The sequence below is a fragment of the Chenopodium quinoa genome, unplaced genomic scaffold, assembly GCF_001683475.1.
Source record: "Chenopodium quinoa cultivar QQ74 unplaced genomic scaffold, ASM168347v1, whole genome shotgun sequence".
Lineage (NCBI taxonomy): Eukaryota > Viridiplantae > Streptophyta > Magnoliopsida > Caryophyllales > Amaranthaceae > Chenopodium > Chenopodium quinoa.
The window spans coordinates 246586-262907 of NW_018742969.1; the positions used below are offsets into that span (position 1 = coordinate 246586).

General features: G+C 32.5%; 2 protein-coding genes across 2 annotated transcripts; both read right to left on the minus strand.

The window, feature by feature from the left end:
• Positions 1-3290: 3290 nt before the first annotated feature.
• On the minus strand, positions 3291-6812 carry LOC110729060 (aldehyde dehydrogenase family 2 member C4-like). Its single transcript, XM_021908757.1, has 9 exons — positions 6540-6812; positions 5708-5850; positions 5236-5619; positions 4877-4966; positions 4610-4783; positions 4383-4520; positions 4128-4265; positions 3890-3951; positions 3291-3797 (listed from the first exon to the last, which is right to left on the minus strand). Exons 1-9 carry the CDS (start codon positions 6643-6645, stop codon positions 3524-3526), a joined length of 1509 nt encoding a protein of 502 aa, XP_021764449.1. The 5' UTR covers positions 6646-6812; the 3' UTR covers positions 3291-3523.
• Positions 6813-7367: 555 nt separating this feature from the next.
• On the minus strand, positions 7368-13156 carry LOC110729073 (aldehyde dehydrogenase family 2 member C4-like). Its single transcript, XM_021908772.1, has 9 exons — positions 12959-13156; positions 10891-11033; positions 9241-9624; positions 9016-9105; positions 8754-8927; positions 8517-8654; positions 8264-8401; positions 8090-8151; positions 7368-7938 (listed from the first exon to the last, which is right to left on the minus strand). Exons 1-9 carry the CDS (start codon positions 13062-13064, stop codon positions 7665-7667), a joined length of 1509 nt encoding a protein of 502 aa, XP_021764464.1. The 5' UTR covers positions 13065-13156; the 3' UTR covers positions 7368-7664.
• Positions 13157-16322: the final 3166 nt, after the last annotated feature.

The following is a 16322-nucleotide window of genomic DNA, read 5'->3' on the forward strand; positions in this document are numbered from 1 at the left end:
TATTATTATATTATCAAAAAAAAATTTAAAAAAAAAAACAATTTGTGATGTTCAAATAGAATGATCTCTTGTACACCTCTATATAGAGTACTCTATTCTTTTTTTGTAGTTTTGATTTAGGTATCTTGGGTCTCCTGTGACAGGATTATCCTATTCCCTTTTGTAGCCCTAAATATGTAGTGTGTAGAGTATATTGTTTCTTTGTAATTCTGGTACATATTTTTTGTGCCTCCGATCAATGACGGTGATAAGATTAATTTTTTTTCCATCTTCATCTCCAAAAATAAAAATAAGATTAATATTTAATCAAATATAAATCTTAGTAAATTGTAATTGATAAAATAATAATAATATATACAAATATATTAAAATAATAATTACCATTTATCTTCTATTTCAATTGAATCTCCAATTTCGTTAACAACCATGCCAACCACATCTTGTAGGACAAAGTGATGTACGAAACAAAAAAAAATAATTATAAAAAATAGTTAAGCAAAAGATAACACTATAGAAATTTTTTAAAAATAAAAATAGAAAATCTGTAAAATATTTACCGGGGAGTGTAGCATTACTACGGAACTTATCTAAATGTTGCAATTGAACAAAATCAAATCTATGCAACGAAATTTTATTATTATCTGCAACGCCCTTGACAGTTGTATTTTGAAAAAATTGTATCATTATCTTGTTATCGCTCACAACACAATATTCATTCTTGTTGGGTACAACAGAAAAATATCGAATTGTGTAAACTTTGCCTTCATCCAGTTTAGAACGAAATTGTTGGACAAATTTTCCTTTGATTGAAGCATGGACATAATCACCCTACATATGCAAAAAATATTGTAAGTTAAAATAATATGGTAAGTTACACAATAAATTTTCAAAAAAAGAATTATATATTATTATTAAAAAAAATAAAATAAAAGGCATACCTCTTCGTCAATTAAAACCATGTCCAAACTAATCAAACTATTATGTTTCCGAAAGTTCAATATATCAAAAAGCCTTGATACGCGTACTTTAATTTTTCCAATCATTTTTGAAAGAATTAAGTTCTCGAATCAACGAAGTAGACCTAAGAAAACAATGCAATGAAAAAAAATACGGAGTAGTTAAAAATAATATTATTTGTGAATACCTCATCATATTCATTGTTAATTCATAAAAAAAATTTGAGTTTAAGGAATTAGACGTACATTTTCTTAAACCACAATATAAAGTCGTAAATTGCTTTGTATGAAGTATTGCGTGATTCTTTGGTGACGCGTGGATTAAATTAATGCCTATTTTTAATAATAAGTTAATAACAAATCATAAGCTAATTAAAACAATTCATATCTTTTTCCTAACTTAAATTTTATCATTATTAAAATTGTAATCATTATTATCTTTTTCCTAATTAATTTTTTTTTCCTTAGAAATAATAATATTTGAAACATATTGACTAATAATATATCAACTATGAGCAAACTAACTTACGTTAAATTTGCTTATCATAATTAAAGGAACAAAGTCAGTAATGTTTGTTAAAAGATAATGCATGTAGGTGAAAAGGATTAATTTTTTAAGTTTTTTTTTTTTTTTTTTTAGTACATAAAGATAGATGATAATTATCAATACTTTTATTTCTTTCTTTATTTTCTTGGTGAGATATATGATCGATTGCTTGGGCCAGTGAAACGTATAGCACATAATTTTTTAAGTTTTTTTTTTTTTTTTAGTACATAAAGATAGATGATATATATTGTTATTTTTCACCTTGACTTTTATAATTTTAATATTTTTTTAACCTATGTGGCACACATTAAATCCCAACCCTACATCGCACATTTATGTGGCGCTCTATAATTTTTTTAAATTAACAAAATCCTACGTGGCTCTCTACAAACGCGGGAAAAAACTCCCCTTTATATATATATATTAGATTTGTATACAACAAATTAAATAACGTGTGATCTTGTCTTTAAATTATCAAATTTAATGTTTATAATATTGGTACATTATGCTAAGAAATATGAAAACATAATCGTATGATTGTATGAATACATAAGGCTTATTTGATTGGAAAGGGATATATTAGTTACTTAGTCAAAATTAATGAAGTTGATGCCTATGATATGATCTCCTTGAAGAGAATAAAAAACTTTTTTTTTTTTCAGTATGATCATATATATATATTAGAATATAATCAAATTAATAAATTTAATAGGTAGTACTACATAATTACTTATTGTGTATTTGTGTAAGCTAAGATACAAACAGTCAATTAGTTGACTTTTACATTTATACGTCCAAAAATCAACTATAGATCATGTGTTTTATTCACCTTATTAATTCTATTTATTTGAACTTATATTTTTTTTTTGAACGGTTATTTGAACTTATATTATCATAATTTATTAGACCTTATCGGAAATTATTTAAATTGTAAATTCAATTTTTTTTTTGAAACAAATTGTAAATTCAATTTGATTAATAATCTTTACAATTTTTTAATTTATCTCTATTTCCTAAATTTATCTTAGCTAAACTTATATTTAAAGTAAGCAGAATAGGTTAGCCATTTACAACCTCAATTTAAGCTTATTTTCTCCCTCAATTCATTACTTGTTTTCTGTAAAAAAGTTATTAATCTTTTCTAGTGACAACGAACAACAAAAATATAATGATTATAGTAACATATAATGTATATAGTGACAATTTATATACATTATACAGATTACTGTTATGACGATAGATATATACACTTATGAGGCCATGTGTAACAAACATCACTACAATACATATTCCCAGCACTTCATTCTGGATGGTAGCTAATTTTAATGAATGAAAAGGACAAATTACCAAACTATATTCTTGTAATAATTTGTGCTAGTAGATCCAAATATACATAATAATGTTTGATTCTCCTCAACGCCATGCAGCCCCTGCTAAAAAGTCTTAAAACTATATACAAAGTATATTTTTTATGTGCGAAACGACCAACAACCATGGTCAGTGATGAGACAATTTAATTAGCCTGTCTATAGGTACGAGTTTATTAGACCTAAATTTTTTTTAGAAACTCCATGTAAATTTATCTTTTCAATATACTTTTACTTCTTTTTATTTAACTTTCTTAATACCCGCGTAATCAACCTAAATGAGTCGTTCTTTCGGGGACGGAGGTAGTACATAATATTAAAATGGGTTCAATCTGATGATGTAGACGTTTAACCTGGCCCAATTTATAAAAAACCCAATTCCAAGTTATCTCTTCGCTTTTGTCATTTAGGACTCTTTTGAGTCTTTTCCATGTGAATATACAATTTAGTAAAGCACGCAATTGACTTGAACCGGAAATTTATATTTTGGTGACGCACGTGTCACCCATGCCCCTAGTTACACCATTGATTATATTTCACAAATCTTTTAACGTATACAATGATGAAATAACCAATAAAAAAAATAAATAAAAACACAAGCTCTTCAATTGTCATTGATAAACTCATAAACCTTAATTATTGTTCATGTTGTTTTATAACCAAGGGGAGTTGTGAAGAGGGGTGACAACCGATTTGACTTGAGTGTACATACATAAGCCATCGAGTCCTGATTCTCTCCCAAACCCACTCATTTTATACCCGCCTGTCGGAGCATCACAATCGAAACCAAAGAAGCAATTGATCCAAATGGTACCAGCACGAATGGACCGTGACACGGTGTTAGCAATGTCTATATTCTTTGTCATGATCCCAGCTGCTAACCCATACCTTGTAGCATTTGCTCTTTGTATTGCATCATCTACAGTCCTGAAATTATTCACAAGAAAACAATGATATTTGGGTGTCACCTTTTTAATTAAGATGTATAAAACCTTTGGAAATTCATTTACTAAACTCACTTGAACTTCATCAAAGACATTACAGGCCCGAAAATTTCATCCTTTGCTATCTGCATACCGTCCTGCAAAAATTGTGATTCAATTAGAGACTAAACTCATAAATTTATGTACTAATAAATAAGGTAAGGCCTTGTCAACAAAAATTTGCTCATCACAACATATTGGAATGGACCCTATAAGTAATACTTTAGTGTACGTGTATGTTTGGTTCGCGACAAAGCTAGCTTAGCAAAGTTACCTTGACATCTGAGAATATTGTTGGGGCAATATAGTATCCCTTTTCACCACATGGCTCGCCTCCAACTAATAAATCAGCGCCTTCTTCTTTACCTCTCTTGATATATGAAAGTACTCTCTCAAATTGCTTCTTGTCAACCTACAAAGTGGTATAAAGTACCTTATTGGTATGTAATCAAAATTTCCATAGGAAATCGAGTATATGGCAACACGGAGCTAGTAATAGTGTAGCAATGATCGATGCAAAACAAGTCACCTGAGGTCCTTGTTGAACATTAGGGTGAAATGGATCACCAACAACCCAAGATTTAGCCTTTTCTGCTAGTTTTCTTTTCATTTCCTCATATATTCCCTCTTGAACAAGAACACGGGATCCTGCCACGCAAATTTCACCCTAAACAAAGATGAAAACATACTTAAAATCATTGCTAAGAAAAGCAGGACAACCACTTTCAGAAATCAACATTTCTTAGAATATTATGCCTTATTGTAGAGGCAGCCCTGAAGAGCAAGGTCAGTTGCAGCATCAATATCAGCATCATCGAAAATGATGAGAGGCGATTTCCCTCCAAGTTCCAGGGTAACAGGTTTTAAGTTGCTTGTTGCAGCAGCTTGCATTACAAGGCGCCCTACTTCTGGAGATCCTGTAAAACTTAACTGAACATAGTAAAATCAAAATCAGCCATTTTCTCACAATTTGACATATATGCATCATAAGTATCTAATAATCAAATTGTACATACTACATACTTTATCGACGTCCATATGTGATGATATTGCAGCTCCGGCAGTATGTCCATATCCATTTACAACATTTAGCACTCCCTCCGGTACACCAGCCTACTCATCAACATACCATATAAACACAAAACAGAGAAAATTAACAGAATACTAGCTCATCATCAAGTATTAATTCAGTTAAAGTTGTTTCGTTTTGTAAACATCACCGAGCTTAGTTGGTAATGTCTCAAGACCTCAGTATGTCCTAAATCAAATTCCGTTTACATTACTACCTTTTTATTTGTGACTGTTTGTACTCCAATTAAAAAGTAGTCTGTAGTCTCATACATGATACATAATACGAACTGAAGTATATGCTCATGGCTTACCAACTTCGAAAGATGAGCATAGTAAAGAGCGGAAAGTGGAGTTTTCTCAGAAGGCTTAACCACCATAGTACAACCAGCAGCTAACGAAGGAGCCACTTTGAGAAAAAACATAGTAGTCGGAAAATTCCATGGAATGATATGGCCAACAACACCTATAGGCTCCCTTAGGGTGTAGCCCTGCATTGAACGCGACATCTTTAATGTCTCACCATGGATTTTATCCGCGGCTCCTGCATAGTATCGTAGGCAGCGAGCTGCTCCAGGGATGTCCTGGGCCTTCCCTGCTCCAAAGAGCTTTCCTGCATCAATTGTATCTAATATAGCAAGTTCTTCCACATGCTCCTCGATTAAGTCCGCGAATTTCATCATCACCCTTCCCCTTTCCTAAATCAAATGATCATGTATGTTACATTGTTACATATATATAAGATTAGAAGCAATTAACTACTGTATGTTCTGTAAGCATACTAACATATCCGGACATACGAGGCCAAAGCCCGTGATCGAAGGCTTTTCGAGCTGCCTTGACAGCCAAATCAACATCTTCTTTATCTCCTTCAGCCACTTTTGCTATCATTTCACCATTTCTTGGATCAATTGTCTCTAAAGTTTTTCCTGTATACTTTATTAATCAGTGTTATAGGCTTACAGATTACAGCCATATATTGCATTCTAATGTTTATAATTATCTGAAAAAAGAAAATCAAGAATAATTTTCAAGACTCTAATTCATTAGGTAATGGTTATAATATTACTACCTCCGTTTCATATTATTTGCAACGATTTGATATAAATATATTATTTGCAACGTTTCATATAAAGTAGTGCTATAGATATTGAAGATTCAATAATTATCTACTGGTTTTTACTGATTCACAACTAATTAATTAGCTCCTCATATTTTTGTGTCCAAGATCAGGTCACTATAAGAAGAACGACCCTACTAAACCAGTTACTCTCAAAAGTAAGCCCACTACACAAGTCAAGTTTGAGGATGCATGAACCATGTGTTAGAGATATGAGATATCGGAAAATATTATGCAGAGGAGGAAGGTACAATTCACAAACAGGGCCCAAGGAGATTTCAATTCATACCAAAACCAATTAGCGATAGTAGGAGTAATTCCTCTATCATATATAAAGTGGATTAATCTCTCGTCTTTCTCTAATGTGTGACATTCACAAGTGAGACTAATATGATTTTCAACAAATTCATTGATTGAAAAACTAACTAAAGATTGATAATCAATCATAGATAACTGAAAACCAAAATATGGTATGTAGAAAACTAGGAATTAATTGACCTGAAAAGGAATCCACAAATTCTCCATTGATGAAGAGCTTGGTAAACTTAATTTCTGGGATTTTAACGCACGAATTTGAGCTTCCATTTGATACATAATCTTCCATTTTCTCACTTTCTAACGTCTAATTCTTCACCACTATATTTTGATCTTAGCCGTTTTTTTTAGTTGTACATATAATATGATCAATGAAATAAATATTACATAGTATGTGAAAGTGTGAAACAAAATAGAGCGAAAAGATAAGCTTTTTTGCATGTAATGCAAGTGTGTGTTTCTGTTTTTTACCCGTAAGTCGTAACACATATTAAAGGATAGATTATACTAGTGGCTTAAAGGCCTTGTCCCATTTATAAGTAAGGCTGGTAGTAGTTGTAGTACATATCATAACATTACCCATAATAAACATCTAGTCGTCATATTCTTGTACGGAGTACAAAATTAGACAAACATGATTTCCGAGGTTGTCTTTTTCAAAAATGAAGTTACTGTCGGAAATTGCAACAAATGAATTTATTATTATACTACTATCCTTTTGTTGTAACTAATAAGAAACGAAAGTACTCTGTAGAAAAACTTTGAGTGGTGAGTGGTGACTGATGGTTTATGAACGTTTGACCTTCTTTATTTTTTGGGTGTTTATCTTTATATTAATCTAATCCAACCTGAATTATGCTTCAATTAATGACTTGAATCAAACTTGGTTAGATCACGTATTGTTTGACAAATCAACTTATAATAAGTGCGTCATGCCACCGTAGTATGTCATTTCAAATGGTTTCAATTCATAATCGATACATTTGTTAGTTACGGAGAAAGAGAAACAAGTACATAAACTTATATGGATGAACTACGATACAATTATCAATTATGTAGTATTCATACATTATACATATATAACTACAAGCACAAATGCACAAACTTGTTGATATTGCATTACACAAGAAATTAATTCACCATTATTTGTGTATCATAACTCTCTCAAGAACAAACTTTAAAAAGCCTATAACTTTTTTTTTTACCCTAATAAGCCAAGTATTACAAAGAAGCTAAAGTTTTATTAGTCAATCCCTGAATTTATCCCCCCGTTGTACATAAAAGGTGTTCATTTTTCGTCGTATAAATTTATAGCCAAGGAGAGTTGTAAAGAGGGGTTACAACAGCCTTGACATTGGTATACTTGTACAAAGCTTCCATCCCTAAATCTCTGCCAAATCCACTCATTTTGTACCCACCATAAGGACAATCAAGATCAAATGCAAAATAACAGTTGATCCATATTACTCCGGCTCTGATCGATCTTGACACTGTATTTGCTATGTCGATGTTTTTAGTCACTATCCCTGCTGCTAGCCCGTATTGTGTGCTATTTGCTCTCTCTATTGCCTCCTCAATAGTCCTGCAGTTTGGTAGTATAGGCCACAAGGATATATGTTCAGTCGCGATAGCTTATGACCTTGTTCATTTAGCTATTATTATCAAATGCCTAATATCAACACTTAAGAAGGGTCTAATTGTGTAAGGACTTCAATAAGTAACATAATACTTACTTGAATTTCAACAATGACATGACAGGCCCGAATATTTCCTCTTTAGCTATCACCATATCGTCCTAAAGACATTCAAACACAAATTATGAGAGTTCGTAGAACTATATTTAGGCAGCAATATATGCATTAAGTTGTTTATAAGGTTAATAAGCTCGAGTAAGGTTAATAAGTTACCTGAACATTTGTAAATATGGTAGGCTGAATGAAGTAACCCTTGTCTCCATGTCGATTACCACCACATAACAAGTTAGCACCTTCTCGCTTGCCATGCTCTATGTACGAAAGTATTTTCTCAAATTGCTTCTTGTCAACCTATACGACGATACATTATAAGCATCAAACGAATAGTACACTAACACAAAATTTGACATTGAACTAATTGATCAAAGAACTGATGCATATGAACAAAATTTTATGTAAATTGCACCTGTGGTCCTTGATGAACATTGTCATCAAAGGGATCTCCCACAATCCAATTCTTAGTCTTTTCTGCTAATTTCTGGACTACTGCATCATGAATCCCTTCTTGAACGAAAACTCGAGAGCCAGCTACACAAATTTCTCCCTGCAAGATCAGAGTAACAAAAATAGGATCAAGTTAAGGATAGGTTATCTAAGAGTTGATCATGAACAAAAAAAGGATACGAGTACAAAACACATGTACCTTGTTATAGCATATGCCGCGGAGGGCAAGATCAGCAGCAACATCAACATCAGCATCATCGAAAATCATAACAGGGGATTTTCCTCCTAATTCAAGGGAAACTTGCTTTAAGTTGCTCATTGCTGCTGCTTGCATTACTAGTCTTCCCACTTCAGTAGACCCTGTAAAACTAACCTGTATAAACATTCAAAATAACATTATTTTTTTTTTTACCATGAAATAAGATTTTAGACAATGGTAACTTCATCAAAACTTAACTTACTTTGTCAATGTCCATATGGGATGCTATGGCTGCACCAGCAGTCGGTCCAAATCCGGTGACCACATTAATGACTCCATCAGGAATACCAGCCTATTTCAAGAAATATTTATAAGTAATCAGTTTATTAGTGCACACAAGAACGTATGTCAAAGATGATATGCAAAAGGCAAAACATACTTATAAAAAATCTCTTAATACAACATAATATGTCTTATAAAAACGTACCAACTTGGAGAGGTGAGCATAGAACAAAGCCGAGAGGGGGGTTTGCTCAGCCGGTTTGACCACCATGGTGCAGCCAGCAGCCAAGGAAGGAGCCACCTTCATGAAATACATACTTGTAGGAAAATTCCATGGTATAATGTGGCCTACAACTCCTACAGGCTCGCGTAGAGTGTACCCCTGCAACTCGCGTGACATCTTCAACGTCTCACCATGGATTTTATCGGCTGCTCCTGCATAGTACCTTAGATTACTTGCACCACTAGGGATGTCTATCAATTTTCCCATGCCAAATAGCTTCCCTGCATCAATTGCATCCAATGCTGCCAATTCTTCGGCATGTTGCTCTACTAACTCTGCATATTTTATCATCAATCTTCCCCTTGCCTTCATTTAAGCACCAAGTATTAGTGAATGTCTTAAAGCCAGAGTATGAAATTAATTGTACATTAATTATTACATGGATTTCGTCCATATATGATACGTTGTAATGTTGTATATGTGACTATGTGACTATGTGAGCATACATGCTAATAAAAAGTCTAAAAAAAAAAATTATACCAAACATGCTCTAAAAGTATTGACATGTAAATTGTTGCATCATTAAGTAAGTTTAAATGATTAATGATTTGAGGGGCCAAAAAGCCTAATAGGTCGTCTTATTCTCTTCTTTAATCACATTTCATGTCTTTAACCTTTACTTTATGAGGGGCTTAATCCTTTACTTCAATGTCACGTATCTTATACTGTATTATTGTCAATTTGACGAAAGTTGTTGAAAAAATAAATCTTACTTAACTTAATTGAACCCTAGGGACCTATTATTAGACTATCATTTAGCCATTTCCATGTAAAAATACTTATTGGGGGAAGGGGGTGGCCGGTGGGGCATGAGAGATTATGGTATCCAATTACAATTTACAGCCGTGCATTTATACTCACTATCTTTTGGAATATGCGCAACAGTTTGAATTTTACATTATTTATACACTAAGGCTCTGTTCTTTTCACCTTAAAAAAATAATATTAAGTAAAAATAATTTCAGTTCAGTAAAAATAAGTTCAGTTCATTAAATTACTTTCAGTTTAGTAAAAATAATTTCAGTTCAGTAAAAATAAGTTCAGTTCAGTAAAATTCAGTTTTCTTAAAGAAGAATTATAATAGAAAATCAGTAAAAATAATTTCAATTCAGTAAAAATAATTTAAGTTCAGTAAAAATAAGTTCAGTTCAGTAAAAATAAGTTCAGTTCAGTAAAAATAATTTCAATTCAGCAAAATTAAGGTGAATCAAATAGGGCCTAATTTTAACTTTTTTTTTTTGTTAGTAATAACAATTAAAAATATTAACAATAAATGTTGTACATTAACAAACGTCTTGTCACTAAAACCAAAATCGTGGTTATTTTAAAACCTCATCAAAGGAAATACTCTATAGTTCCAAGATAGAATCCTGTAGGAGAAAGGTTAACAATTATAGGAGTATATATGATAATTTAGGAGGTGCGACAAAAGAAATTATTGGAATATGATAAATTAGGAGGTGTGACAAAATAAATAATTTAGGAGGACAGTATTTTTGTATGTATATTATTACTATATGATCAGATGTTATTACTATATGATCAGTGTTATATATGTATGGTAGGACTTACATGACCAGACATACGAGGCCAGGGACCATGGTCGAATGCATCACGGGCAGCCTTGACAGCTAAATCTATGTCTTCCTTGTCTCCTTCGGCTATCTTCGCTACCACTTCTCCATTTCTTGGATCTATCGTTTCAAACGTTTTTCCTGCATTTTTTCACATTTGTACATACATCTTCGATTATTTATCAAACATGTCACATGAACGCGATTTTAAAATAAACAACCAAATTGTCACTTCCACCTTATCACATTGGTAAAATTTAATTTGTCAATGCTACCAACTAGCAATAGTAGACTTGATTTGAATTGTACAATTCTGACTTTTGAATTTTATCTTCAAGGTTTTACCATATTTTTGTTGGATTCTTTATAAAAGCTAAAGTCTTTGTTATTTGAAGAAAACGATGGTTGAATAGAAGAGATATACATTGGGACCAAGGTGTTAAGGGAGCTTTTTATCCCAAAGTCAAGTCAATTTTTAATCAATTCAATCTTGTTATCATCACTTGCACGGTACACCATATCAAATAAGAGCCCAGAACTGTGTTAATGAAACCTAATCTAAAAAGTCACCAAAGACCCTGACCCAAACCTTACTTCGTATTATTTTTTGGTTTAATATTCACGAGTTTGTTGAGTTAGACACTTAGACTTAGAAGATAAACATCTAGATTCAAACCTGTTAAATACGAGTCTGGGCCGCACCCGTCACGGGAGAGTGCAAGTCCATCACTTTACAAGACCAAGGAGGTTCTACCTCAAAACCATATGGCAATGAGGGGAGTAGCCCCATAGCCTTATATTGTGGTGGTAACTCTTAAATTCTTTCAATGTGGGATTTCATTACCACTACACTCCCTCTATAGTGTTTAGTGTTTTAGTGTGGGACAAGATAATGTTCACATGTGGGTTGTTCATGGGCTCAACAAAACCTCAAACCTCTGTATACAAAGTGGACGCCTTAAATTAATTAGTAATTGGAATAATTGCACGCTCCAAAGCCTTTCCCTTTCAAGACCTAATATAAATTCATAATTGGGGCAGATCAGCTAAACCACTTCTAGCTACTACTACTACTAGCTAGTTTTAACGATAATTGGTAACTCTATTAATTTATGCAAAAATCAATGTCATTTTTAGTAGTAGGTTAAAATCTAATTATATTTAACGTCATCGTTAATTGTGTGGGTGTGGGTCTATAAATACCACATGCATCTATTTACATTTTTTTTAATAATTAATAAACCATATACAAAAAGAGATAACCTTAAGTATGATATATTTTACGTATTATAGGAAATAAATAAAATTAGATTTGTCCACTCTATTTGTCTACTATGACAAGTATTATGCTCATTTTTCTCAATGGTCCACCTTTGAATTTACTCCGTCTTTAATTGGTTGGTTTTAATTTTCTTCCTACTCCGTATCATTTAAGGATCCAATAAATTTTTCTCCAAAAATAGAGATCTAATAATTTTGAAATTGATTGATTTATTTAGCTTGAAATCTAAAGACATTTCAAATTATTATTGTCATACGGCATCTACCACAATAATTAACCCTTCTTAAAGAATAATCTTCTTTATTTATTTATATTTTATAATAGATTTCAAGTAAGATGATATATTTAATATAAAAAAAATCCTAAAAGTAAACAAAAGTAGAATTATTAAAAGGTCATTCCAAGGCTATACAATGATATAATAATATAATCTAACTTGTATTATTGTGTATTTGTGTGAATTCTCAACTCATTGAAGGGCGAAACGAATTTGGCATCTCAATGAATAATTAAAGAGATTAAGAACCATTCTTTCAAAAATTAAATAAGATTAAGAACTAATCCCCGAATTGTTAATCATCTATAATTTAAAGAAAAAAATATTCCTCGAATAAATATTGATACAAGTTGGAGATGTGAGGTTGTGACATATATGTTTACCAAATTCCAACATACAAAAAAATGCATATTCCGTACAAAATTAACAACGAATAATACTTCCTCCGTTTTTTTTAATGAGATATGGAAAAGAACTTCTAGAGACGAACTAAGTAAAAAGATGAACCTGAAATGGCGTCGATGAATTCTCCATTGATGAAGAGCTTAGTAAACTTAATATCAGGGATTTTAAAGGAGGATGATTTTAAGCTTCCATTAGTTTTAGTACTCATCTTTCTTTCTCTCTCTATGTTTTTGTTTCTCTCTCTAAATACTCTGTTTTTTCCTCTGTTTTGGAATACTACTAGTTAATGTGAACTCTTATAAGCTTCACTAATTTTGATTTTGGTTAATAATGTTACATCATTATATACGTGTGCCCTTTGTACACCGTATCTGATGCTTACTAATTTTACTATAAAAATGCTATATTATTGATGTTTTTTTAATTATTAAAAACAATATCATAGTGAATTGATTACTAACAAACAAGATTTCCTTAACTCATTTTGTCTTTATTTTTCAAACACAAAACAATACATTTAATAAGATTTGTTAGTCTGTTAGATCTTAGATGGACCTGCCTCACAAGAGTCACAACTTCACAATTGTTACAATTTTTTTTTTTTTTTTTGTTTATATTGTACCTGCCTCACAACTTGTCAAAGTCTTAATATTTGTTTCACTTTTATAAAATATGTCACACTACCAATGAAGTGTTGGACTGATGGGTTTGGGCGGCCTGTGGTAGAAATTGTGAGTCTGTCTACTTCACATGATTGTCACGTTGGCTCTTAATGTTATGTTGAATAATCAACTAAATCAAAAGCTTAACATGATAGTTGAAGTCCAAGATCGATTTATATACTTTATTAACGTCCTTGTAGCTCATCCATAATGTGGAATTGTGGACTTGTAAAATGTACGTTTGTGCAAATGTGCAATTATCCATAATGTGCAGTGATGACCATTGATGGAGCTGAAAATGAGGCATGTCACTGGGAACATGAATATAGTGAGCGAGAAAATTCGACGGAAGCTACACTTGTTTGAATAAGTGTGATGCCTTAATAATGCAACCGTTTATTTTTAAGCCATCTCTTTAGGAAAAATACTAATACAACTTTCAATGCATGTAACTCGATTTGGTTAAATGATTATCCTACACTTGATCATGGGCCGGGCCTACACTTGGAAAAATTGTGGGCCCATTTTCAACTATTGCTTTGGGCTTAAAAATCATCGAGAGAGATATGGAAAAAAAAAGTCACTTACATCCCTAAATTGCCTACTATATATACAGTTTAAATCGTTACAAAAGTATATCAATTCCTAAGTAATTTTGTATCAGAGATATATTTTTGGAAATTTGAATGTAGATTTAAAATTTATCTCAAAATTTAAAAAACAACCCGAGCATCGCACGGGGCACAAAACTAGTAAATAAACCTATTCATAAACTTTTTTTTTATTCTCTTGTCCAATCTAGAGCTGAGCAAAACCACCCGAAAAACTGATCCGAAATCATTTCAAAAATTAGGATATCCGATCCGATAACCATAACGGTTCGGGTTCCCGTTCTGATAATTTGTTATCGAGTATGGTTATTGGGTATCATTTTAAAATTAACGGTTACCCGATCCGATTCAATAAACATTTTTTTGCTATTTTTCCCTACTTAAATCTATTTTTTTTAAAATCTAAAATCTTAATTTACATCATAATTACTTTATAATATCAATTATTAGTAATATTATTAATAATTTGGTCAAAATCATATGATATTGTTGTTAATTACTAGTAAATTATATTATATTAACTACATAACGAAGTTTTATTATCATTATTGGATATCTTATTGGGTACCACATAACCGATCCGAAAATACGGGTACCCGAACTTATCGGTTCGAGTTATGGATATCACTTTTAGGGATTTTGGTTATCGGGTACCCGAACCGTTAGTACGTGTACCTGTCCCATGCTCACCCCTAGTTAGAGCTGTCAATTCGAGTGAACGGGTCGGGTTTGGGTCCGGTAAGAGTGGGTCGGGTCAACTCGGGTCGGGTCAATTCGGATTAATTCCATAACCTATGGGGTTTGGGTTTGGGTTGGGTCATGCTTTAGTCGGGTCACGTCGGGTCATACTTCTTATCGGGTTTAGGTCAGGTTACATTCGGGTAGGGTGAAAAATAGGTCAGGTTTAATTCGGGTTTTCTCGGATTAAAAAAGGTTAAGGTAATTCTCGGGTTCGAGTTGGGTTCGGTTCAAGTCAATAATTTGCGGGGTAGAATCAGGTCGGGTTATTCTCGGGTTTGAGTCAGGTTCGGTTCAAGTCAATAATTTGCGGATTATAATCGGGTCGAATCATTTTCAAGCCGGGTCATTCTTGGGTTCAAGTTGGGTTCAGTTCAAGTAAATAATTTGCGGGTTATAATCAGGTTGGGTCATTTCCAAGTCGGATCATTCTCGGATTCAAGTCAGGTTATGTTCAAGTCAATAATTTGCAGGTTACAATCAGGTCGGGTCATTTCATTCCAAATCAGTTCATATTCGGGTTCAACGAACTATAAATAGATAATTATCATTCTTATCAAGCTAATTATTTCATTTGACTATAATATATATGGCAATATACTAGGGAGCTATTGTCTATAGTTTAGGAAGATAAATATCTCCTTTGGCCACACAACAAATATATATACTATATTTAACTCTTAAACTTGAGGGTGATGCTCCTTTCTTTTGTTGGCCTGGAACGACTTGGTCACTTTAGACAAAATACTTTGATCAACAACAATAAGGTGGTCTAAATTGCATTTAAGATGATTTGAAATCGGGTCAGGAACAATTTGGGTTGAATTTATGTTTAGTCAATAACAAGTCGTGTTAATTTTGAGTCAGGTTAGTAACAAATCGGGTTGAATTTTTGGGTCGGGTAAGTAATAGGTCTGGTAAAATTCGGATCGGGTCAATAACAAGTCGGGTTGAATTTGGGTCAGGTCAATAACAAGTCAGGTTGATTTCGGGTATTGTTTGTAACATGTTGGGTTAAATTTGGGTCGGGTTAGGAATGGGTCGGGCTGAATTCAGGCCAGGTTAGTAACAAGTTGGGTTAAATTTTGGTTTTGACGGGTAAGGGTCAATTTCAGTTTAAGTCGGGGTCGGTGCAAGTTAATTAAATTGGTCGTTGTAAACTGGTAAATTGGTGCAAGTTGTAAACCGGTAAATTAGCCGTTTAACATCAAATTGGATGGTTCCACACAGTAGGGTATTAAGGACCATGGTAAACATTTCGACAATTTTTATTTCCGGGCAAAAAAAGTCAAAAAATTCCAAAATTGAAGGCTAATATCCACGCTTTTTGAGTAATTTTGGAGGTTTCGGGGCCCGGTGTCGAAAAGTTGTGAAATTTTATGGGATACATCTTGGGATCATAGAATGCTATTTGGAACCATATATGATCATTATTTGTTGTCATTAATGTTCGTG